Source organism: Micromys minutus (assembly GCF_963924665.1).
Source record: "Micromys minutus genome assembly, chromosome: X".
NCBI lineage: Eukaryota > Metazoa > Chordata > Mammalia > Rodentia > Muridae > Micromys > Micromys minutus.
The window spans coordinates 30,068,610-30,093,715 of record NC_137970.1 but is presented as its reverse complement, the minus strand read 5'-3'; the positions used below and the strand labels follow the sequence as shown (position 1 = coordinate 30,093,715).

General features: G+C 40.8%; 1 protein-coding gene across 1 annotated transcript in view; it reads left to right on the top strand.

Moving 5' to 3' along the window:
• Window positions 1-8,354: 8,354 nt before the first annotated feature.
• Window positions 8,355-25,106, top strand: part of MAP3K15 (mitogen-activated protein kinase kinase kinase 15) — a gene marked incomplete at both ends in the record, with an annotated part of 129,869 nt that continues 113,117 nt past the window's right edge. Inside the window, 3 exons of the mRNA XM_080910055.1 lie at window positions 8,355-8,715; window positions 22,015-22,154; window positions 24,334-24,357. Coding sequence (XP_080766181.1) covers window positions 8,355-8,715; window positions 22,015-22,154; window positions 24,334-24,357 — 525 coding nt within the window. The remainder of the gene's footprint in view (window positions 8,716-22,014; window positions 22,155-24,333; window positions 24,358-25,106) is intronic.

The window sequence follows — 25,106 nt, the reverse complement described above, 5'->3', positions numbered from 1 at the left end:
CCAGAACAAATTAAGAAACCCAAATAGGTCTTGTTAGAAAACTGAACTTAAAAGACCCTGAAAAAGAAATATCTGGGTTGAAATGAGCTCACTGGAGAATTCCACCAAATTGAGAAGTAACATCAATCTTTACATCAAATTTGAATGCTTTCTAAGACACTTCATGAAATGAATATTACCTAATACACAAACAAGGCAAAGACAATACAAAAAATTAAAACTACAGATCAATATTTCTTATGAACCTAGATACAGAATTTCTTGATAAACTGTTAGCAATATTAGCCATATTTAAAAATATCCACAAAACACAACCAAGTAGGATTTACTCCAGGTATGGGAGGCCAGATCAATGTTTAAAAGGTGGGACAGGAGAAAAGACTTGGAGCTTAAGCGCATTTGCTGCTCTATCAGAGGATTTGAGTTTGATTCCCACTGCACATGTGGCAGCTAACAATCATCTATAACTCCAGTTGTTGGAGATCTGATGTCCCTTACTTGCCTCTGTGGAAACCAGGGACATACATGGTGCACATAAAAACATGAAGCCAAAACATTCATGATATTAAATATATGAATGAATCTGAGTCTAAAACGATGGCTCAGAGGTTAAGAGCCCTTGATGTTGTTCCAGAAGACTGGGTTTGATTCTCAGCGCCCATATGGCAGCTCACAACTGCTTGCAACTCAAGTTCTGTTCCAGGGCATCAAACACCTTCTTCTGGCCTCTGTGTGTGTACTTTATGTACATAGATAAAAACATAAATGCAGGCAAAATACAAACATCAAAACCTTTACGCATACAAAAACAAATCTTTAAAGAAAAATATTTGAGACACATCCTGTGCCAGGGACTAGACAAATACATGTAGTTCTCATCCTTCAATAAGGAAACTAGTTTGCAATAGACAGAGACCAATATAGAAATCTGTAGCCAATCAAAAGCAGATATGTATTTCTCAGCCCAGATTGAACCATCTATGACACAGTTCCAGGGAACTTTTCAGAAGGGGTTGATGGCGGAAACAGTAATAAGGGCCAGAGGAGCAGGATGTATGCTGTGAGATTGTTTCCTAGAACTGCTGGGACACCCATGAAGTCTTAACAGGACTGAACAAGACCCAAATAAGGAAGACACCATTAGACAGGATATTGTAGAAGGGGGAAATCTTATGGGGCCCTAACTCTAGAAACAGAATTACAGGCAAGTAAGGAATGCTGAGAGAAGTATTGTTTTCCCAGAGACGAACCCTTTTCATTGGCTATCTGGTATCAAATGGTCAGCCCTAAAATATGTATGTATGTACATACATACACACAAATAAAATTATACGGACTGAGCAGGTTTAGGAACACAGAGAGAGAGGGAGAGGAAGAGGGGGAGGGAAGGGGAGGGAGAGGGAGGAGAGGGAGGAGAGGAAGGAGAGGGAGAGTGAGCATAAATTTGAGAGCATGGGGAAGGGTACACAGGAGAAGTTGTTGGAAAGAAAAGGAAGGGGGAAATGATGTAATTATATTTTACTATCAAAATAGCATTAAAAATTACTACACGGAATACCAAAAAAGGTAATGGGGAATGAATATGATCTGAGTACACTATGTACATGCATGAAGATGTCACAATGAACATCATTATTTTGTATAATATACACTATTAAATCTCTAGTGGAATAAATCAAAATTTATTTAATTAAAATTAATCAAAAACTATGGACAGTCTAAAGAGGAAAATTCATATGAATATATCAATTGATGTATAAAACACTTGGACCAATCCAAATCATCCAGCATGATAAATAAAACGGTGTCTAGGAGAAGGTAACTTCCTCAACTTGAGAAGTACCATCTACACAAAAATCAGAACAAAACAGCTTAGATCACACTCAGAGTTAAAGACTTAAACTCTTTCCCTAGGATCTGGAATGAGGTAAGGGTGCTCTTTTCTAGCATACTACTTTAAGTTTAGATACAGGAACAAGGCAGTAAAATTGAAAAGCAATACAGATTGAAAAGAGAAAATTAAACTGTCCTTATTTGCAGATTATATGACAGTCTGCAAAAAACATTCCAACCAAACAAAATACTCCTATATTGCTAACTGAGCTCAGCAAGGCTGTGCAACCCAAAAGTTGCATTCTTATATATTAGTAATGAACATGTGCAGCTGAGGTTAAAGAATAAGACTCATACCATTTACAGTTACTTCAAAGATTTTAGAGAGGATCTGGATACTGAAAATTAGGAAGTCCTAATGAAAGAATTCCAATAAATTCTAAGTAAACGAAGTGACATACTATGTTCCCACTTCAGAAGATTCAACCAACACAATGAACATGCTCTTCCCACCCCCTAACTCACCTATAGGTTTCCTGTAGTTCCTTTCAAAATCGTAGTTAGTCAAATCTACTCAAAATCTGAAATTGGAAAACACAGGTCCTAATAGAACTAAAACAATCTCAGAAAAGACAACAATTCAAGAGTCTTAGTCAGATATTAAGAGCTATAGGTTAGATACAAAGATGAACAAAACATGTAATGGACACTATGTGTTCTTATGGTGTGACACACACACACATACACACACACATGCACACATAGGTCAATAGAGTATATCAGAGGAGGGAAAAGCAGATCTATACACAGATATATGTTCAACAGATACTTGGCCAAAATGATGAAAACAATACAGTGGAGAAAGGATAGCTTGTTCATCAAATGGCACCGTAGCAACTGAATAGACATGTGCCTAAACCTCATACCTAACACAAAATCTATCTCCAATGAATCGTGGGCTCAAATGTAAAATGAAAAACATAAAATATTTTTGGGGAAAAAAGAAAAGTTTCAGGTCTGAGTGGGGTAAATAAATTTTATTTAATTTGGGAAAAAAACTATCCATTAACAGAAAAAAATTCAACAAGTTGGCCTTTGTTGTGTAACAAGGCTTTTTGGGGGGAGACACAACACCAAAAGTCTACTCCCTTAGACAGAGGGCACAGAGCAGAGTAAGGTGCAGGTACCACCATAATCCAACTTGATGGATTGGTAATACTATACCAACAGAAATATAGGTGAGGGGTACAGCTATAGCACCAATGCCCACTCCAGTATGGGTGATAGGCAACTCACAAAATCTGGGAAGCTGGCACACACTGCACCATTGACAGGCAGCTCAGCAGGTTGGAGAATGTCCTTTCCAAGAGACTCAGTTTGTCTAAACCTCTTACAGACAGCTTTCCTTGTTTTTCTTCTTCTTCCAGATCTTTCTCAGATTCTTCTTTACAACTTTTCTCCTCTGAGGTGATTCTGAGCATCTTTTTAAAATTATTTATTTATGTATATGAGTACACTGTAGCTGTCAGACACACCAGAAGAGGCATCAGATCCCATTACAGATGGTTGTGAGCCACCATGTGGTTGCTGGAATTTGAACTCAGGACCTCTGGAAGAGCAGTCAGTGCTCCTAACCACTGAGCATCTCTCCAGCCCCAATTCTGACCATCTTTATTGTTTACTCTTGATAAGGAAAGACCTAGACAATGTGGTCAGTTTCAGGGAGTTCCTGAAGCCATTTTGAGTTGTTTAATTTCTTTCTTAAGGAGCTTCCCTGGGAGATGAAAAGTTTTCATCTCAGAGAAGACCACTACACAACAAACGGTTCCTAATAAAGGTCAGAACCTCTAGCTCTATGATAGACCCAATTAGAGAACGAAAATCCAAACTATAAATCTGGAGAAAAGATTTGCCAATGACACATTCATCTGAGGATTAGGATCTTGAATATATAAAGAACACCCAAAACTCAAAATGTAAAATGCAGTCAGATTAGAAAAGTGGTCCCACATTGGAACAGATACTTCACCACAAAGGGTATACTGGTGGCAAATAAGCACACAAAAATATACTCAGCATCCTTAGTCATTGGGAAAATGCAAATCAAAACTGTAACAAGATACCTTTCACTCCCAAGACCATTACAAAATTCAGAGATCTACTGCTCTTGAGTTACTTAACCCAACAGATACATCTACAACACAGCTCCTGCACATAGGGCTTAGTGAACATTGTGGAAGAGAAGGCAAAATACTGTAAAATCCAGAAAACCAAGAAATCAGCTGTGAGTCTGTATTTTCTCCAAATGACAGGGAAGCAACATCCACAGCACCTCAATGGCATGACTGCCTAAACAGGACCGGAACGATGGCAATCCCAATAGGCATGCTACCATTGGAGGGTAAAATATCTTGAAGGTCCTACCCCTAGACAAAGAACTGCAGTCGAACACTGACTGCTGAAAGGGAGAATTGATGTTTTCCAGGGATGTTCCCCTAATACAAAATGGTCAGGCCTAAAATCATATACTCTCCAGCAATTCCAAGCAGACTCAGCAGGTTATATTTATATATTTACGCAAGTGTGTGTGTGTGTGTGTGTGTCTGTGTGTGTGTGTAAAACAATAAAAATAAAGGAGATATCAACTTTAGAGGGAGTTGGCATTAGAGGGATTGAAGGGACTAAAAAGGGAAGTGGTGTAAGTATATTTTAATTAGAATTTGAGAAACTGTAGATACCAAAATAAAGAAACAAACACAATGAAGTATTACTGTTGACTATAAAAACATGAGAATAGTGTAAATGCTGCTGTGGCTGTGAAAAACTAGGTCATGCACATGTTGTAAGTACAACTGTAAAGTGGGATAGCCTCTCAGAAGATAACTTTGTAATGGCCTGGAATTTATACCCCTGGATATTTATCTCAGAAAAATTAAAACTCATGTTCATAGAACCTGTGAATGGATCTTCTTAGTAGCTTTCTTCATAATAGTTCCAAATTAGAAACAATTTATATAGCCTTCAGATGGAATCTGGCTTGAAGAACCAGTGGTACAACTATCCAGTTTAACGGAGAACTGCTTCATGCAACAACATATCTGAATTCCAAGGTAATTGTGGTGATTGGAAAATAATCCAAAAACATTACACACTATGTGATTCCCCTTAAATAAGGTTTTTGGAGACGGAGTCTCATGTAGCCCAGGCTGGCTGCAAACTTACTATGCTTGGAGAATAATCTCAAGCTCTTGATCTCCTTGGCTCTGCCTCCCAAGGGCTGGAAAGCATGCATTATCATGGTTAGCTTACATAACACTCTTGAAATGTCAAAATTACAGAAATGGAGAACGAATTAGTGATTAGTAGTCAGGGGTGGTGAGAACCGAGAGGGTTATGTCCGCCAAAGGATAACAAGAGAGATAACAAGATGCATCCTTTTGATGGAGCTGTTTTCTATCTTAATCACAGCAATGTCAATACCCTGGTTGGGATATTGTACTACTAGTGTAACAGGATGGTGTTATTGGGGAAAACAGGGTCAAAAGTAGCTTTATGTGATTTCCAATAATTTCATGTGAATATGCAATTATCTCAAAATCAAGCTTAATTTTAAGAAAGTCTTTTATACCCACAAAATTGCAATAATGACAAGGGAATCTTCTAGAAGAAAATTGTCAAGGTGGAAAAATGGTCCAGAAAATATCCTAGAGAAATGGAAGGGGCTGGTATCAGCTGAAAATGGAGACCTCCTGGGGGCAGTACTCAGAAAACTGCACAGCAGCCGCTGCGGGAGAGGATGACATTAAAACCCACAGGGAAAAGGCACAAAGAGGAGAGTTCTTTTCCATATCCGGAAGAACATTTGATGATACTTCTGCAATAGGACAAAAGAAGTTTCCAGGACAAGCATTTTAGTGAGGGGCAAGGAACTAGTGAGAAAACAATACCTGTTCAACTAACCAGGCAAGACTAAGGCAGCATTTTGCAATTTTCTCCTTGGAGGGGCTAGAGAGAGTTGGAAGAACATTGGATATTGAAGCCTGCTTCATGTGTACAAATTGCTGGAGACAATGGGACAGTGGCTGTGTGTGCCAACTTCAGGGAAGGTGCTTGTTATCTGGGTAAATGGTAGGTTCTTTTCTCAGCAGGGTTTGTATTTAGAGAAAGATGCTATTCAAACCATAATTCTCAACTCCCTGCTTTTTGCTCCATCAGCCACTCCCCAGAGAGATCTGAGAGGAATTCGAGAAGATGGCAGTGGAGGCAACAGTAAGAAGCAAAGGGCTTTCAAATGGGTGACTTTGCCCTTTGAAAGGCTGTGCCCGTCACTGGAGTAATTTCAGACGAACAAGCACATTAGGAAAATGACTACTATTATGTATTGCAAGGTTGCAAAGAACACATGTGTCCTTGTGTAGCACCATGCTTTAAAAAATTCTTAGCCCAGGTGCTGAAAGTTTTTCCACGTCCCGCCTGAGTGTTCTCACAGATTTCCTCAGAGCACACAGTGCCACCACTTGGAATGTTCCTGATTTCTACTGAGACTGGGACTAGGGAGGGATTTCTTGAATCATTTCTATGGATAGTTTTATTATCTTTGAGTGGGGAGGGGTCAGAGCACTGATGGGGTGGAGCTAGGGAGGCTCCTTGGGCAATTAGACCAGCCTACTTGTTGAGTTCCAGGCCAGAGAGAGAACCTGTCTGTCTCAAAACCAAAGTGGATGGTGTGGATGGTGCCTGACCCAGAATCTTCTCACCTCCACCTGTATCCGTGCGTGCACTTGCATGGACAAAACCAAAACAACTGAAAAGTGGGCAAATGACCTAGCTAGACAATAGTCCAAAGAAGTTATGTGAATGAAACAGAAATATAGAACAAGATGCTGATCACCTGTAGCCAACAGGGAATTGCAAACCGAAATCAGAATGAGTTCCCATTTCATACCCACTAGGAGCTGTAATGAAGACAGGGAGACAGTAAGCACAGTTGCTGGGGTTATGGAGGAAATGGAACACTTAGACACTTCCATGGGAATATGAAATGATGCAACCGCTTTGGAAAGCATTGAATTTCTTTGAAGGTTAAACATATATTTCATGCAACCCAGAGACACCCTTCCCAGCATTGGACACAAGGCAAATGAAACCCCATTTTCACACTTTGATTCCATCCGGTATATGAAATGTACAGAAGATGCAAACAGAGAGCCAGGACTGGCTGTTTGCTAAGGGCTGGTTATGTCAGAGGATGGAATATAAAGTGACTTCTGAAAGGTAGTGGGGGTACAGGTGGGGTGGAGTGTTCAGACATTCTAAAAAATTATCGTGATGGACACAGAACTGGGACTCCACTAAAAATCTATCCAGTAATTTTGTTCTAGATGGTTTATCAATTACACCTAGAAGCAACTGTTCAAAAAACAACAACTCCACCGCCACATGACAACTTGTAGTGCATTCTATTGTTTAACTATAATGGAATGTTAGAGATTAAAATGGTCAGGTGCAGAAGATACAGTGTCAAACTCTTTGAACTTTAGGGTTTTCCCAGACCATGCAGACAGAGCACTTTTACAGGAGTTTATTTTCCAGGCAAACAGAGGTTTGTTTGCTGGCACCTTCCCCATACCTTGTCAAGGTCACTACCAAAGTCAAGACAAATAAGGCTGCAAAGACAGGGCTCAGGAAGGCTACGTCCTGGGCAATGAGGAGTGCCAAATGAGGCACTGCTAATCATGATGAGGAGTCAAAGCTACATGTGCATTTACTTTGGAACTGATTACCAATTTTCTGTCTTTTCTTTTTTTCTTTCTGCAGCTGAGGACCGAACCCAGGGCATTTCACTTGCTAGCCAAGTGCTCTACCACTGAGCAAAATCCCCAACCCTTGATTATCAATTTTTCAATCAGTGCCTTGAAAGTCTACTGTGGTTGGACGCTTCAACTTGTTTGGTGGGCAGGGGTGGGGGCGGGGAGGAAAAAATAGATGAAAGAAAAGAAAGAGGGAAAGGAGAGGAAGAGTAAAGAGTAGGAGGAAGGAAGAAAGAAAGGAAAAAAGAAAAGGGGGGGGAGGAAGGAAGGAAGCTGGAAAACCAGCTTCTAACAGTAGTTAAAGGATGAGGTGGGAGGGGGACAAGAAAACCCAAATCAACCTGAGCCCTGCAATCCCTGGCTCGGCCGGCGTCCGAGCTGGGGGCGCTGCGCGGGGGGGAGCCGGCAGGGGGCGCCCTTTGCGCTCCTGCCCCGAGGCTCTCGCCGCCGCCCCCTCCACCCGTCCTGACGTCCGAGCCCCCGCCTCTTTCTCGCGGGCTTTCAAAGGGCGCTCGGGGCAAGGCGGCCCTGAGCTTCCCTCCGCCGGCCTCCGGGGAAGCCGTGGTCACCTGCCCGGCGCGGCCACTCCGCACACCCCCGGCTCCTCGCCGCTGCCGTCCGCCCGCCCGTCCGTCCGTCCGTCGCCCGGGCAGCAGGTGCCTCGGGAGCAGCACCTCAGCTTCGAAGCCGCCAGCCCCGCGGGCCAGGCACATGGAGGGCGGCGGCGGAGGCGGGCCGGCCCCTGCCGAGGCTCCGGAGGAGGCAGGCGAGTCGCCCCAGGGCGGGCTGCCTCCGGGGCCCGAGGGCGCGGCGGGGCCGGCGGAGCCCGAGAGCTCGGCGGACGCGCTGGGCTGCGAGGCCGAGGGCGGGCGCGGGCCGCGCCGGGCTCTGCGGGCTGTATACGTGCGCAGCGAGAGTTCGCAGGGGGCGGCGGCCGGCGGCGGCCCCGAGGCCGGGGCGCTCAAGTGCCTGCTTCGGGCCTGCGAGGCCGAGGGCGCCCACCTCACCTCTGTGCCCTTCGGGGAGCTCGACTTCGGGGAGACAGCCGTGCTCGATGCCTTCTACGATGCAGGTGAGGGCGGGGGTCCCCCCTGGCTTCCCACCGCCTTCTCACCAGCCCTGCCACCCCTCCACTCTCTCCCCTGGCCCCTTCCTCCAGTTCCCCTTCCATCCTTCCACAGTGGATGCTTAGGACCAATCTCTACCTTCTGGACGGGGTAGTAGAACAAGTAAGGATCCCTTGGACAGATAAAGAGAGACCGTACGCACTTAGAGCCATTACATCTTTTTTTTTTTGTTCTTTTAATAATAGCAACAACCCAAGAAACACACCCTATCTCATCGCCTAAGAAAGCGGTTCTTCCCCACAGGGGTCCCATATCAAATATGTACCTTACAATTGGTAACAAGCAAAATTACAGTTATGAAGTAGCAACAAAATACCTTATGCTTGGGATCACCACAAGAGGAATTGTATTAAACCAGTAGGAAGGTTGAGCGCCATCAACAAGATGTTGAGTCCGTTCTCCAGTTTTCTCCTGACATATCCCCAATGCAGGCTAGTGATCATAATCATCTGGGAGAGCTGCTAAAACTAATTGTTAAGATGGATCACTCATCTAATCCGAGGAAACAGACAGGAGGAGTGCAAATTCAAGGCTAGCCTCTGTAACATATGCAGTTGGGGGCTAGCCTAGGCTACAAAGTGAGACTCACTCTTAAACAAACAATAATCTGATCCATTTTAGACCAGTGACACCCAACGTGAGGCCTTCAGAGTGTTTAATTCTTTGAGGTGATTCCATCCTACAACCAGTAGCAAGTTAGTGCCCGACAAACGCGTGCGTGTTGACTTAGAGTTTTTTATTTTTTAAAACACATTTTGACATACTTATAGTGCGGTGTAATCTACCACTATGTGATGTTTTAGTCTCTTAACATAATTCATTGCTAGACCAAGAAACTGTTTCCAGGTTCCCTGTACTGAGTATGACCTAACCATCTCTCTCATTTTCATGTCACCATTTTTGAGTTGACAATAGTTCCTTCTCATGCTTTTCTTACTTAACCTTTGGGGACAAATCTGTGGAATCTAGATAGTATTCATCAGCATTGTATAGTACAGGGTAATGACCAGGGAGTGTTTGTGCCTTAGTTTTTCCACTAGTCAATTGGAAGTAAAGGTGTCTACCTTAAACCTAAAAGCATAAGAGCAGAGACTTTGGGAGTTGTTTACAAAGTGTTCATGGTCTTGTAGCAAGATAGGTGTCTTAGTTGCGTTGTTTTGAACCTATGTTTGGTAAGTTCTACCAAACCCTACCCCATAAATGCTGGTCAATTCAGTTCCTTGTTTACTGGAGGCAGCCCTGAATGTAAGGTGGTTTTTTTGTTTCATTTTGTTTTTTTTCCACAGCAAAGGGCCAAACCCACCCCCATCTGGAAAGAGATGGGGCTTCAGGCTTGTTCAAACAAGTGGCAGCTGGGCCCAGTGAGCGCATTCTCTTGACATTTCTGACCATGCTGAGTATGCTCTTGAGCACCACATCTTTTCAGAGAACTGATTCAGGAGCCCACTTCACCTAGAACCACTCCGTTTTCTCAACTTCTATTCAGTCTGCTCCCAAATGGAGTTTGAACAGATTCTTTGAAAGGCACAACGCTCCGTTCTTGCCTGCCAGCAGCAAAGATGAAACCTTTGCGTGCAGTGCCTTTGCTTTTCCGGGCCTCAGTGACGTATGTTCGTATGCCTGGATGGCACATCTTCACCTGCTACGCAAGCTCTTTTGAAAAAAACTGCGTATTTCAGTGCTCAAAGCTGAGCACCCAGAGCATCACATTTGTTCACTCTGGGTTCACATGATTTACTTTTGTCTGCATCACGAATCTCCTTTGGTCAATTTTGCCCTTGGGAAAAATTTCTGTTGATGCCACTGCAGGAAGTGGAATTCTCAGTTAAATAGCCGATCTCTACCTCGCTGCCCTGGCTTTCCAGTCTCCACTCTCACAATCTTTTTTTTTTTTTTGGCTTTTTTCACCCAAAGTAGATAGAAAATTGTTGGCGGTTTTGTAAAAATCTCTGAAGCCAGGATTTTTTCAATTGAGTAGCCAGCCTCTGGCCACATGTAGCGTTTATATTTAAATTAAAAAGGGATCTATAGAATCAGAATAGCCCTATTTCAAGTACAGCCAGCCAGCTTCTGTATGTGGGATGGCAAAGATATAAAATGTTTTCCTCATAGTACAAGGTCTCCTTGACAATGCTGTTTTAGAACAAGATTGGTTGGGGGAGAGAAACTATTGAACTGTCCCAGGTGGATTGTGGGGGAATCATAGAGGTGAGACATTAGGCACTTCCTGTCTTCTGTTCTCATAGCAACTCAATGCTTGGTTCGATAGTGTTCTTATACTGTCTTATTTTTGTGGTCCTCTGTGTATCTTAGATTTCTGTGTCATTAGTAAAAGGTTGATTGGAGGAGCTGCAGGAAAGCCATGGGTTGATGGAAAAAAACTCTAAAAGAACTCACACTGAGGCTAGGAATGTGGCTTAGTGTCTCAGCACCTGGCTAGCATACAAAAGACAGGATATTGGTAAACAAAAGTGCTTAATGCTGGATACTTTCAGTAGACTGAAAACCTCCACAATGGAATGGAAGCAGAATGCTAGCAATACTGTTTTCTTCTTGGATATCCACAGCTACCTAAGTAGATAGATGGATAGATAGGTAGGTAGCATGGGATTTAAAATGAGATTGTAACTCTGAAGCAGCCTGGCTCACTCCATCCCCACTGGAGAGAGTGACTTGTACTACCATGCTTCCTTTCACTCTCGGAAACAGACTCCATCTCTGTCCTGGACCACAGTTATTTTCTGATGTATCAGGCCTTTGGTGGTCCTTTCCTGAGCCTCCTCCTATCTGTGCTGCTGTTACTCCTAGTCACTCAGCATTGAGCCTGGAATGTTCCTCAACCATATGGAAAGAAACATCACAGCTGCAGAATTGAATTGCACCATGGCTGCTTACCTTGAGTGCATTCTAAACAGAGAGATTTGTGAGCCAGTCCATTGCTTTTCTGGCTGTATAGTCTTCATTACCAGGGAATATGATCCCCAGTGGTCAACTTCCAAACAGTTTTGCTACATACAGCATAAACATTTAAAGCCCTCTACATACCAGGCTTTGAGATAGGTGCTGTGCAAATTCTAATTAAATAGAGCAGTTGGGATAAGGCTGAACTATTACTGAGTAGGCTGGAAAAATTCATGTTTCTCAGGACTCCAGGCATAGTTTGAGCTATTGGGTATGACAAGGCTTGGCATAAATGCCTAATGGGTGGTGGGGCTTGATTTTTGTTGGGTTTGGGGAGGGGTTGCAGGACATGGAAGTAGATCTTATTCTGGCTTTCATGTGGCTGTCTGTGGGAGGATAGCCTAGAGGGCAGGCAGAATTGCACTCACAGGGAGAGGAGGAAAAGAGAAGGTGTATTTGATACTGATACCCCTTCTCACTCTTAAATTCTTTTTTTATGGAAATTTTAAAGTATGCACAGAATGAAGCTTCAGCAATTATTAACATTCTGTCTTTCCTTTGACTCCAGGGATTAAATCTAGATCCTTACACATACTAAGCAAGGGTACCACCACTGAGCTTTAATCCTCACCTGTGTTGTAATTCTCTTCCTCACCCATCCCTATCTATACTATTAGTATAATTACTAAATGTGCAACTATGAAAAATCACTAGCCCTTGTGGAACTCTAACTCTATCACGATATGGAATATTCTGTCTTCCTACCTATGGTCCCCCCCCCCACTTCCTTTCCCCTTCAGTCCATCCTTGACATCACAGAATGACTGACTTACCATCACTGTGAATTTGGGCTACCTTTTCTTGGGGTTTTAAATAAATAAACTCATATAGTATAATTTTTGTGGCTTCATTCACTCAGGATGTTTTTGAGATTCACCCATATGGTTACATGACCTAGTAGCATTAAAGAAACACTGCCATCATAAGAATGGTGCTATAGGCACCAGGTGTGGTGGAAGCAAGTCTAGACAATTAGTGAACTTGAACTTCAGGTTTAATGAAAGACCTTCTGTCAAAAAATGAACAGAAGAGCTAAGGATGATACAACATCAGCTTCTGGTCTCTACATGTGTTCCCATATGCTCAAGTATGCATACCCCATACACACCCACCCCCCACATGAATATATTCAGATTATCCCCTTTCATGGATATTTGGGTTGCTTCCAGTTTGAGGCTGTTACAAAGAAGGGTGCTACAAACACCTGCATGTCGTTCATGGAGTAGTGCTTTTACATTCCTCTTGGAATATCTAGAAGTAAAATGAATTAGGTATACTTTCAGCTTTGTAAGGGACTTGCAACCCTTTATCCAGAGTGGTTATACCATCTTATTACATTCCCAGTACCAGTGCCTATGTTTCATATCCCCATCAATTCTTTGTAGTACTAATAATCTTTTAAATGTTGGCCTTTTTAGTGAGAAGTATAGCAGCTTCTCACTGATGGATTTAATATGCTTTTCCTAAAAAGTAACAATGTCATGCACCTTTCTATGTGATTTTTTTGACATGGACATTTTTTTCTCTGCAAGGTGTTCACTGAAGTCATTTACCTATGTAATTGTTGGTTGTTACCTTCTTGTTGAATTACCAGTTCTTATAAAATTTGTGTTTAAATCATTTGTTAGGACCATGAGCATCTCCTGTATCATGGCTTGGTAATTCATCCCCATTTGTTTAGACTTTTTGATGATGCAGTCTGACTTATAATTTCTTTTAATGGTATTTTATAGCTGCATACCTAAAACACCTTGCAGGTTTTACTTGTGCAACACGGGTCTATACATTCTTCTGAAAGCTTATAGGTTTTGCTTTTACATTTACATCTCTGAGTCATCTCAAATGAAATTGACATTCTGACAATGACACCTTGGCTTCAAAAATTTAGAGAGGCCATTCTTGGCCTAGATTAAATCTGACATTTAGAAGCTAGCAACAGGACCTTTGCTGCTTGCTTTCTTCTCATCATCCAAAGGCTCAGAAGTCTGGGTTCTGCCCAAACAGGCTTATCTACATCCTGTCATAATAGCCCACTGACCCTTGGAATGCTAGTGATTCCTTGCATTTCATGCATCAGAGCTTGAAAGTATACTGTATCATCTGTTGGCTGATAGCCCTGGATAACTTAATGTATCTGAGTCTTGTTAAAATGTCTGCTTATAAATGTCTCCAAATAAATGCCAGTACCTTGAATTGAGTGAGTGCTTACTATCAGTTTTTTCTGTACCATTCCACTCTAACTCCTGCCACAACTGTACCAGAAACCTTGGTGTACAGAGTAAAATGTGCCTGGTACAATAGGGATTCTGATGTAAGTCTCAAACAATCATCATGTAGTATAATCTCCTGCAGTTTTTATGAAGAGATTCCTGAGTTTTTGTATTTAAAGATTGCACCTCATCTCCATTTCTTGTTCTTTGCCGTAAAAGCAAACAAAACAAACCCCTAGCTTTGTTTTTCTTTTTAATTGAGATACAGCATACATAGAAAAAGTGGGTGAATTTTCCTTGGTTTTGTCCTTTGTTATAAATTTAATTTTACAGTTTGTACTTTTACATGTCTGGCTTCTTCTGTTTGCAGTTAGGTTGTGTGGTACCTCTATGACATCACTGTAGTCATAGCTTATTCTTAGCCATTTCTCTGTAGTATAGTGGTTCTCAACCATCCTAATGTGACCCTTTAATACAATTCCACATGTTGTGGTAAACCCCCACCCATAGAATCCATTGCTACTGCCTAACTGTAATGTTGCTGCTATAATGAATTGTAATGTAAATAGCTGTATTTTCCAATGGTCTTAGGTGAACCCTGTGAAAAGGGCATTTGACCCACCAAAGGAATTGACCCACAGGTTGAAAACTCAAATGCTATAGTATTTCAGTTAAAAAAGATGCCACTATTTGTTTTTTATTATAAATAAGCATTTGAGTTGTTTCTGTCTGGAGATAATCACAAATAGTGGTGCTATTATGAATATTCTAGTACTTAGGTTTTTGTCAATTCTTTTGTGGTGTGGTGCTCTTATTTAAAGTATAAAGTACAGTGAATTTGGATATATTCACAGTAATATAACCGTCACTACTGTCAAATTTTAGATTATTTCTGTCAGCCCTAAATAACAACTCACTCTTGTAGAACTACCTGGAATCTAGTGAGAACTATATTGATCTTTCCAAGGGCAGTGTCCCTGGTGACCTAGCCACTTTATACTAGGACCTACTTCTTAAATGTCCTATTATCTTTATGCCACCATACTGAAAATCAAATATTCTAACATATGAACCTTTAGGGACACAATCAAATCATATATAAAACCACGACTTCTAAATATTCCAAATATTATATGAACTGGAAGCAATTAACATTTTTATGTTTAGAATGGCTATTGGATTCGTTAGATTTCACAAGACCAAAATTTCAAACCTTGTAAGATGGGTTTGTTTAAAGAATTCTTCATCAAGAGTGCTGCTTGTTCTTGAGATACAGCTAAGTCCCAATTTGGGCCAGTCATTAGACCTCCTTTTCCCCAAGCTCTTCTCCATTTTTGTTCTTCAGTTCTTTCACATGGGAACAATTCTGGGTCAGAGTTTTGACATGAAATGTCAACCCATCCCTCCACTTGATGTCATGCTTCTTCTGGAGGTGGGCTCTATAGTCCCCTTTCTCCATTGTAGGGCATTTCGTCTAGGCCCCTCCTTTTGAGTCCTTAGAGTCTCTCACCTCCCAGGTCTCTGGTACATTCTGGATGGTCCTCCCAACCTCCCACCCCCAAGGTTGCCTGTTTACATTCTTTCTGCTGGCCCTCAGGAGGAGGGAAGACCTATAAGAAGACCATCAGTCTCAACTAACCTAGACCCCAAGATCTCTCAGACACTGAGCCACCAAAGAGGTAGCATACACCACCTGATATGTGGCCCCTGAGGACTGCCGGGTCTGAATTCAGAGAAGATGTACTTAACCCTCAAGAGACTTGGGGCCCCAGGGAGTGGGGATGTTTGGTGAATGGGGGTGGGGCATCCTCTTGGGCCAGGGGGATATTGTGGAACAGTTGGAGTGTGGACCTGGAGGGAGATAAATTCTGGACTATAAAAAAGATTAAAGAATAAATAAATAAAAATAAAAAATACAACTAAGTCTTTGTAACGCCTGTGACTTATGGAAGTATGCCTCATGAAAATAATAAGCACGTACATTCATTGTACAGTGGAAATCAGACATGAGAAAATGCAGTGAATCTAGAAGAGGTAAGGACAAGGAGTGATGGTTTCATATCCAACAGTGAGTCACTAGCAGCAAACGAATTCAGTTGCCTTTAAACGCTGTGGAGACAGATGCCTATGAGGCAACAAAGCACAGAAAATAGGTGAAATCAGCAGTCATGCAAAAATCCCAGTGTTTACTGACTTTGAAGGAACAATTGACTTTCTTAAGTGAAAGATAGCAGGATGATTGTTGGGGAATAGATGTGAAATCCTCGAGTCCTTTCCCATTGACTGGCAGTTCAGTGAGACCAGTAGAAAATAACATAAATCTAGGACCTGCTTCCTGAGATTTTTGTCACTGTAAAAGAAAAGCTTCATACAACCTATTCATGGTTGGCAGTACTTGGCAACATCACATCAATCCCAGTTCTGCTCTAAAATAGCACATATTTCTTGTTTTTAACTTCAATTTTAGTAAGTATATTTACATCAAATGTAATATGGTCACACAAATGAAAGAAATTGGCTTTTTATTTCTTTTTTACTATTGATAATTCCATTTATTTACATCTCAAATGATATCCCACTTCCCGGTTACCCCTCCACAACCCCTCTATCCCAAATCTGCCCTCTCTTCCCTCCAGTTTGCCTCTATGAGGATGCTCTCCCACCCTACCACTCCAGCATCTCCCTATGCTGGGTCATCAAACCTCTGCAGGACCAAGGGCCTCCCCTCCCATTGATGTCAGACAGGGCTATCCTCAGCTATATCTGGAGCCATGGGTTCCTCCCTGCACACACCTTGGTTGATGGTCTAGTCCCTGGGAACACTGGGTGGTCAGGCCAGCCTACGTTGCTCTTCCTATGAGGTTACAATCTCCCTCTGCTCCTCTAGCCCTTCTGCCAGCTCCCCCACCATTGTCCCCAAACTCAGTGTGATGGTTGGCTCCAAGCATCCACATCTGCATTGGTCAATTAGGTAGCATATATTTCAAGGGTGATACTATAGACTATTTAAATGGATTGTGCATAGAAAATCCTTCTAAGGCTCATTTTTTTTTTTGCTTTATAAAACAGTAGAAGAAATCTGAAAAGAAAGTGCCATGTGGTGAAGATGAAACCTTTGAAGCAGTGGGGACTGTATACACTGTAGACGTGTCACACAGTGTATGATAACAGTATGGGCAATACTCACACTGCAGCCTAGCTTGGAGTATAATCGGGCACAATGTTCGGCATTGTTAGTTGGAAAACATGCATGTGCAAAATATGGAGTGCCTTAATTTGGGCCATGTGTTTTTTTTTTTTTTTTTTTTTTTTTTTTTTTTTTTTTTACAAATACTTCACTGTGAGCAAAATGAAATTAGACACTACAAATCTATTCACCTTAGTGGGCACACATAGCTTGCTAATATATGATTTATTTTGGTCTTAAATATTAGGTACTAGGAGGCAAAAGATAGTTTCTCCATGTCCCTACTCTTTACCCTTCTTCCCCTAGTTAAATCTTAACAATCCCAAGCAAGTTACCCATGTGATAATAGCACTCCATAAGGCTGTGTTGACCTCTTGACACTGAACTGGTGGGCTAACTTTTTCTGCTTCTTACAATATTGGAAAAAGAGTTTAAATGACACCTCACAGCATTCTTTGTACTGGTCTGACCTGAAGTTTGTTGGAAATGACGGACAGTTAACAAAGACCAATCTAATTATAGTAGAAGTCAGTAGAAATGACTTCTGTTTGGTAAAGATGAGCTTTTTATTTTTAAGGCAGTTTTTAAAGGGACCAGAGTTACCATACATCCAATTACATTTTTTAATGTCTCTGGCAGAAAATTTATTCTGAACATCAGCTCTTTGTTTAGAGAAAAACAACTCTTATTTACAATCATTTCTCTTTTCCTACTGGTAGAAATATAGGCTTACAGACAACCTAAGTGTATTTAAAGACTGGCCTGAGCCAGTGTCAGCACAGAATTTCTACGAGGTAAATCATTTGCTATCATACTATTAACTAATGGCAGCATGCATAAATTCAGCACTTTAAAACCACACTGAAAAGTATGGCTTTATTTGTTACCTATAAAATATTTAACAGACGTGTTTAAAGGCCAGGCACCTATGGGTGTGGAGAAAGGAGGGTGAGGAGTTCAGTATCTTCCATCCGATACACAGCAAGTTCACAGCTGGCCTGTGCTACTTGAGACCCTGGCTGTTAAAAACTAAAACAATTCTGTTTAAGACTGACGAAATGGTCTTTTTAAAAATGATGTTATACATGCATATAATGTGTTCCTATCAAATCCAGCTCTTCCTCCCTCCCCTACGATTCCTCTCCTATTCCTGTACCTATTTTTCTCTCCCAACTTTATATGTTTTTTTAAGAACAAAACCTCACTGAGTCTATTTAACACTTGCCTGTGTGTGCATACATGTAGGGCTCTCTACTGGAGCATGGGTAGCCTCTCAGAGGCCACATCCCTGAAGAAAACTGACTAACCTTTCCCAAGCAGCCGTCAATTGCCACAAACTTCTTAGGTAGGCATGGGACAGGTGGAGTCCCTCCCCTGCCCGTGCTGGAATTTTGACTGCCTTGATCTTGGGCAGGTTTTATCAAAAGGCCTTCTTTATTTTAAGAACTTAATGTGGGCTGGAGAGATGGCTCAGTGGTTAGGAACACTGGCTGCTCTTCCAGAGGAACTGAGTTCAATTCCCAGCAACCACATGGGATCTGATGCCCTCTTCTGGTGTGTCTGAAGACAACTACACAAAGATAGATAGATAGATAGATAGATAGATAGATAGATAGATAGATAGATAGATAGATAGATAGAATTTAATGGATTTTAGTCAGTTAAAATTCTACATATTTCATCTTATTTCATATTAACACATTTTAGAATAATTATCAATATTTTGAGGGGTACTGACTTCAGTGGTGAATTCAGACAATGTCCTATTAGTTTAGATTTTAACTGGAAACTTGGCTTTTTGCATTTTCTTAGAGAATCACTTCCTAAAGAGTGTTACTGCACTAGGTGGGCAAATGCCTGCCTCATGACCAGGGAAGACTCTGCTATATAGTCTCCCCCCCAAGACTGGCCTTCATCACTAGGAACTGGAAGGAACTGAAAGGCAATGGTTGCTAAGAGCAGAGTGCATTTGGTAATGAAAACCTGTGTTTTATCTCTTCCTTTTTAATCTGTGATCTGTTTACCTAAGATTTAGCCTGATACAGAAAATTGTTTTGCTCCTAGGTAGCTCAGGTTTAGAAAGTGAGTCATAACAGCAGTAAAATTCATCTAGACCCTGGCCAGCCGAAGACTTAGGGCCAGAAAGATGAGTTGAGCCTTGTCTGTTTTCTACCCAGCTAAATGACCTTGAGGACTCTGTTAATGGCTTTGTACTTCATTTTTCCTACCTGCAATGTGAAGCCAAACGTACCTTTCCCTCCCTGCCTGGCTTCCAGAGGCCTCTGAAACCCCGCCGAGACATCTAGCGGAATTTTCTATTTGGCAAAGCTTTAAGTCTGATAAGGAAAGATTAGAAGGGATTGATAGTCTCATTTTCTTTGTCCTCTTTTCAGTTGTTTGCGATATTTTGTTGCTTGTTTTTGTTTTGAAATGCAGTCTCACTTTGTAACCTCGGCTGATCTGGAACTCAAAGCAATCCTCCTGCCTTTTGACTTTTGAGTGCTGTGATTATTTGGATTTGTGGCCTCTTTAAAAAAATTCAGTCTGGTGTCTTATCAGAATTAGCATTTAGAAACCTAGTGCTAGGTTAGTGTCATAGTTCCTCTAAAAGCAAACCAGTTGAATCTTCTTTAGGCACAAATACTCAAAGTGAATTCAGTCTATGCACTGGAGTAGCAGATGTTAGTCAGGTAAAAGTTTCAAACTTGATGAGCCCAACATAGTGGTATATACTTTGGGAGACAGAAGCAGCATATCTCTGAGTTCAAGGCTAGCCTGATCTATGTAGTGAAACCATGTTTCAATTTTTTTTTCAAATTTGAAATGTTTTTATAGTTGAACATGAATTACTTATATTTGGAAAGGGGCTGATGGTTGAGACAGTATTGCTGTCTAGCTCAGGCTGACCTGGAAACTGCAGTCTTCCAGCCACTGTCTCCCAAGTCTGAATTGCTTCTTTAGCAGCAGTGTTTACCTGTCTAGTTTTAATTGGTACTGGAGAGGCTCTGTCCAAGACCTGGGTAAAGACACAGATGGCCACCTTTCTGGAGGGGGTGAGGGGCCAGTATCTAGATTATAGTTCGGAATATTGAGAGGGTACAGAAAGGAAAGAATTTGTGTTATCAGATGAAAACTTGATCCACTTAACAAAAGGCCACTGCGTTAGGTTCAAGACTGCCTACAGGAATGGACTGTGCGACTTAAAAGACTGCTTTCTGCCTCTTTCCACCACTCTTTCTCTTCTTTGCAAGTTGGGGAGAAAAGGGTTTATTCAGCTTACACTTCCACATTGCTGTTCATCACCAGAGGAAGTCAGGACTGGAGCTCAAGCAGGTCAGGAAGCAGGAGCTGATGCAGAGGCCATGGAGGGATGTCACTTACTGGCTTGCTTCCCCTGGCTTGCTCAGCCTGCTTTCTTATAGAACCCAGGTCTACCAGCCCAGGGATGGCTCCACTCACAATGGGCTGGGCCCTTCCCCCTTAATCACTAGTTGAGAAAATATCTTACAGCTGGATCTCATGGAGGCCTTTCCTCAACTGAGGCTCCTTTCTCTGTGATAACTCCAGCTTGTGTCAAGTTGACACAAAACCAGCCAGTACATAATATAAGAGACAAATTGGTAAGTCACATCAAACAATAGAAAATTAAAGAATGTGTCAACTGTGATAGTATTAGTGGACATAAAGTTTAAAGATGTGAAACCAAACAATATACCGTGTGTATTATAGTCTTTCTCAGGTGGCTGGAACCAAATACTATAGTCTGGGTGGCCTACAAATAACAGATTTATCTCTCAATTCTGGAGGCTGGGTACCAGCATATTCTATGTCTGATGATAATCTGCATTTATCCTAGTGTCCTTGTAGGGTAGAAAGGACAGCTCAACTCTCTGGAGCCTCATAGAAAATGACACCGATTTATTTTATTCATTCATTTAATATATGTATACAGCCTTCATGACCTCATTCCCTTCCAAAGGCAGCATCTCTAATTGCTGTCATATTAGGGGTCTGGTTTCAACAGATAAATTTTGTAGGCATCAAGGCTCTCAGCTTATAGCATGCACATATATGTATGGAAGTGGTACATAGATGAGGGAAGTTTTCTCTGGCAGTATGGAGGAAGGAATATGTGGGAGTCTGACACATGCTAGAATGCTGAGTACATGGGGTTTACTGTTACCTTTCATTAATTGGTATGTGTAGTCTTTGTATGTCTATTTCATAAAACAAACCATCATTGAAAACAAATAGGTCAGAAAGTTCTAAGTGAGAGTATATTCTCAGTATTTAAAAAAGGAAAACAAGGGCCAGAGAGATGGCTCAGTGGTTAAGAGCACTGGCTGCTCTTCCAGAGGTCCTGAGTTCAATTCCCAGCAACCACATGGTGGCTCCCAACCATCTGTAGTGGGATCTGATGATACCCTTTTCTGGTGTGTCTGAAGACAGCTACAGTGTACTCACATACATAAAATAAATAAATCTAAAATAAAAAGGGAAAACAGAATAGGTATAGTGTGTCACATATCTTTAATTCCAGCACTTAGGAGGCAGAGGCAAGCTCACCTCTCTGAGTTCCAGGCTATACATCCAGGGCTGCATAGTGAAACTCTGCTTCATGCACGCACACATACACACGTACATGCATGCACGCACGCATGTATATATATGTCTCTTCACTATTTTATTTAAATTCTTACTGTTTCACTTTTATAGTTCATGGGAGGTAATCCTAATTAAATCATTTCCCACTTCCTTGATTTTATGCAAAAAGCTGATGGTGGAAATACAAATTTCCATAATCCTCACTGATGATCAGCAGCAAGAAGAAATAAGTACATAAACCACTTTAGCTCTCTTTCAATGCTTGTCTTTGTTTATCTCAGATGTTGCCATTGTGGACATGAGTGACATCTCCAGACAGCCTTCCCTTTTTTACCATCTTGGAGTCCGAGAGAGTTTTGACATGGCTAATAATGTAATTCTGTACTATGATACTGATGCTGACACTGCTCTGTCACTGAAGGTAAGGAGCGTTTGTTTACCTTCCTCCGGATACTTAATTTTAGAGAAGCATGATGTGTCCAGTTGAAATATAACTTATAGCATGGGATGTTAGAAAATGGACTAAAGAATTTCTTTTAGAGTTTTTTCCTTCCGGACATACTTGCTAGCTTCCTCAGGTGACTCCTATCTGCTGTGAGAGCACCCTTGCTACCCCGAGCTTTTATAGGCACTCAGCACTTCAGACTTATGGAAGCCAAAATCTGTTAGTTTCCATTGATACAAGCACATGGCTCTGAGTTCCCTCATGGGCAGTGTGAACCAAATGAACATGTTATAAAAATTACTTCTAAATTTGCCTAACAGACATCAAAATGTTCAAAAAATAGCATTGACATATCAGTGTTTCATTTTTTTTCTTTAATTCGAAAGCAAAGCTAAACTATGGAAACTTGTACATTCCTGTACAACTTAGTAGTTACTGAGAATTTCAAAACTGTGTTTTTGGAAGACTTTATGCAAGCTTACTTGGATAGCATAGTACTTTTAAAATGTTTTTATCGATAAAATGTAAATCTCTAATGGGAATTATTCCAAACTTTGTCTTTTATTAATAGTGTTGAATATCTTAGCAGTAGCTGGGAAATCCTGGACTGAGTAAGATCATTTTAAAAGTAATGTGTTAGTTTGTTTGCAGTAGACCTGTCAACCTTAACTGGCCTTTAAAATCACCCAAAGAGCTGGCAAATGCCCCGAGGCCCAGGTCTTACCCAAATCAAATATATCACAGTCTCTGAGGGTGGGGCCCAGACACCTTTTGTTGAAATCTCCCAAATACACAGCAGGGATGGGAGGCAGTGGTTTAGAGAGGCGGATTACTCAGCCTTCATTATTAAGTCTTCAGCTCTTGCAGCACTAAAAATCATGAATGTGGAACAGTACAATTTAATACCAAAATTGGATCTTTATATTTCTTGAGTTTAATATTAAACCAGATTTTTCTGGTTTCTGTAATGATTAGAGATTATTTCTTGAAAGAAATGTTACTTGTTTCAGATGTGTAAACTATATATAGTAAATTTACACACACACACTTTACAGAAATGTATACTATGTAATTAGAGCTCAGGACCGCATTGTACAGAAACTATTCATGTGATTGAGAAAAGAAACTTTTGTCAGTGTAAGTTATTTATAGAAGAGTTTTCAAAAACCTTAAGCCAATCTAAATTATTTTAGATCTGTATATATTAATTTCTATTTACTAAATTAGTTGTTCTTAGAGATCTTTAGAAACTACGAATATGAAAATTTATATGATTTATAGTTTGAGAAATGTGAAGTTAGAATGTATTTTTCCACTTGTATAATATTTTACTTCCACTCTGTCTTAGCAAAACCTTCAATAAAATCCTATGAACTAGATAAGTTTTAATGTTTTATAGTTGTCAGGGCTACAACGTTTTTAAATTTTAATAGAACAAATATTTTCTAAAATGGAAATGACTAGCCTGGTATACCTAACACCCAAAGCAGGTGACTGTACTTGTTACCAGAAATGTCATATATATATATATATATATATATATATATATATATATATATATATATATATATGTGTGTGTGTGTGTGTGTGTGTGTGTGTGTGTGTGTGTGTGTGTGTGTTTTATGCGGAAGACGTTTAACTATGTACTCTGTTTAAATAAGGAGATTCTAGTGCAAAGATCATGCTCAATTAACACATCCTATTCTCAGTATACTTTAAACATGCCTGGACAGCTGCAATGCAGTGACCCAACAACTCTGAGCAACATTCTGTGAGAAGGCTGACTATGGCAATCAAGAAACAGTTCCAAATCAAAGCATAGCCCAATGCTTTACTTAGTGTAATGGATGCTTTTCTTCTGGCAAGGCAAGAACCAGGGCACTGGTTCAGATCTCACCCCAAAGTGAGATCTTATAATATATAGGAATAAGTCAGTAAGTCTCTAATACATATGGGAATATTCTTAGAAGCATAAATCTCCTCCAGTAGTTGTTATGATCAGTTTTCCTTGGCATCTGAATTTTACAGTTTGAGCACCATTCTGTTTGAAGTTTCAGAGGGGAAACCAAATGATTAACCCTTTAAGATGGAGAGAATACTAGATTAGGAAAATTGACTTTAAAATTGTATTCACATTTTTTTTTTTCCTTTTCAGGATATGGTCACTCAAAAAAACATAGTAAGTATTATATCTTAAGCTTTTTGGGCTATTTTATTTATTTATTCATTATATGTAATATTTTATTTAAAAACACTATTGTAGAGAATAAATGAAATGCTTCGACTGATTGGTAATAAAATGTGCAGTAGTACCTGTCACACAGAGGGTGATTCATAAATATTTCTTAAATGAATTTATCTAGAGAATTTGAAGTCATATTTATATAAATTAGTAAAATGCTTGACTGATCATATAGCTAGCAAGGAGATTTTGGTTTGAAAATGTTTTCATTTATTTTGAGTGTATACGGCAGGGTGGCAGGGGCATGCATCATGGCATGCATGTTACAGTCAGTGCTCTCTCCTCACCGTATGAGCACCAGAGTCGAACTCATATTATCAAGCTTGGTGGCAAGTACCTTTCCTGGCTAAACCATCTTCGCAGCCACGCAGGTGAGTTTCTAAATCATGCCTGTTGATTTCAGTTCTGAGAAAACAATTATAAAGCACTTGTCCCGCAACTCAATTGGTAGTGCAGGACCCCCACTCAGTCATGTAGGGAGTAGAACAAGAGGTCAGGTCAGGCAAGTATGTGGTGCAATTTTTGTGTTTCTCTCTGAGTTGAGTCAGTCCTCCTGCATTCAACTAGTCTTTTTTTTTCTTTGTACTGGAGGAATATGAACTTGTACCCCAGTTCATTTGGGGGCCAAGTCTGATATTCTCTGACACAGATCAAAAGGAAGCAGGATGAAATTCCACTTCCTTCTG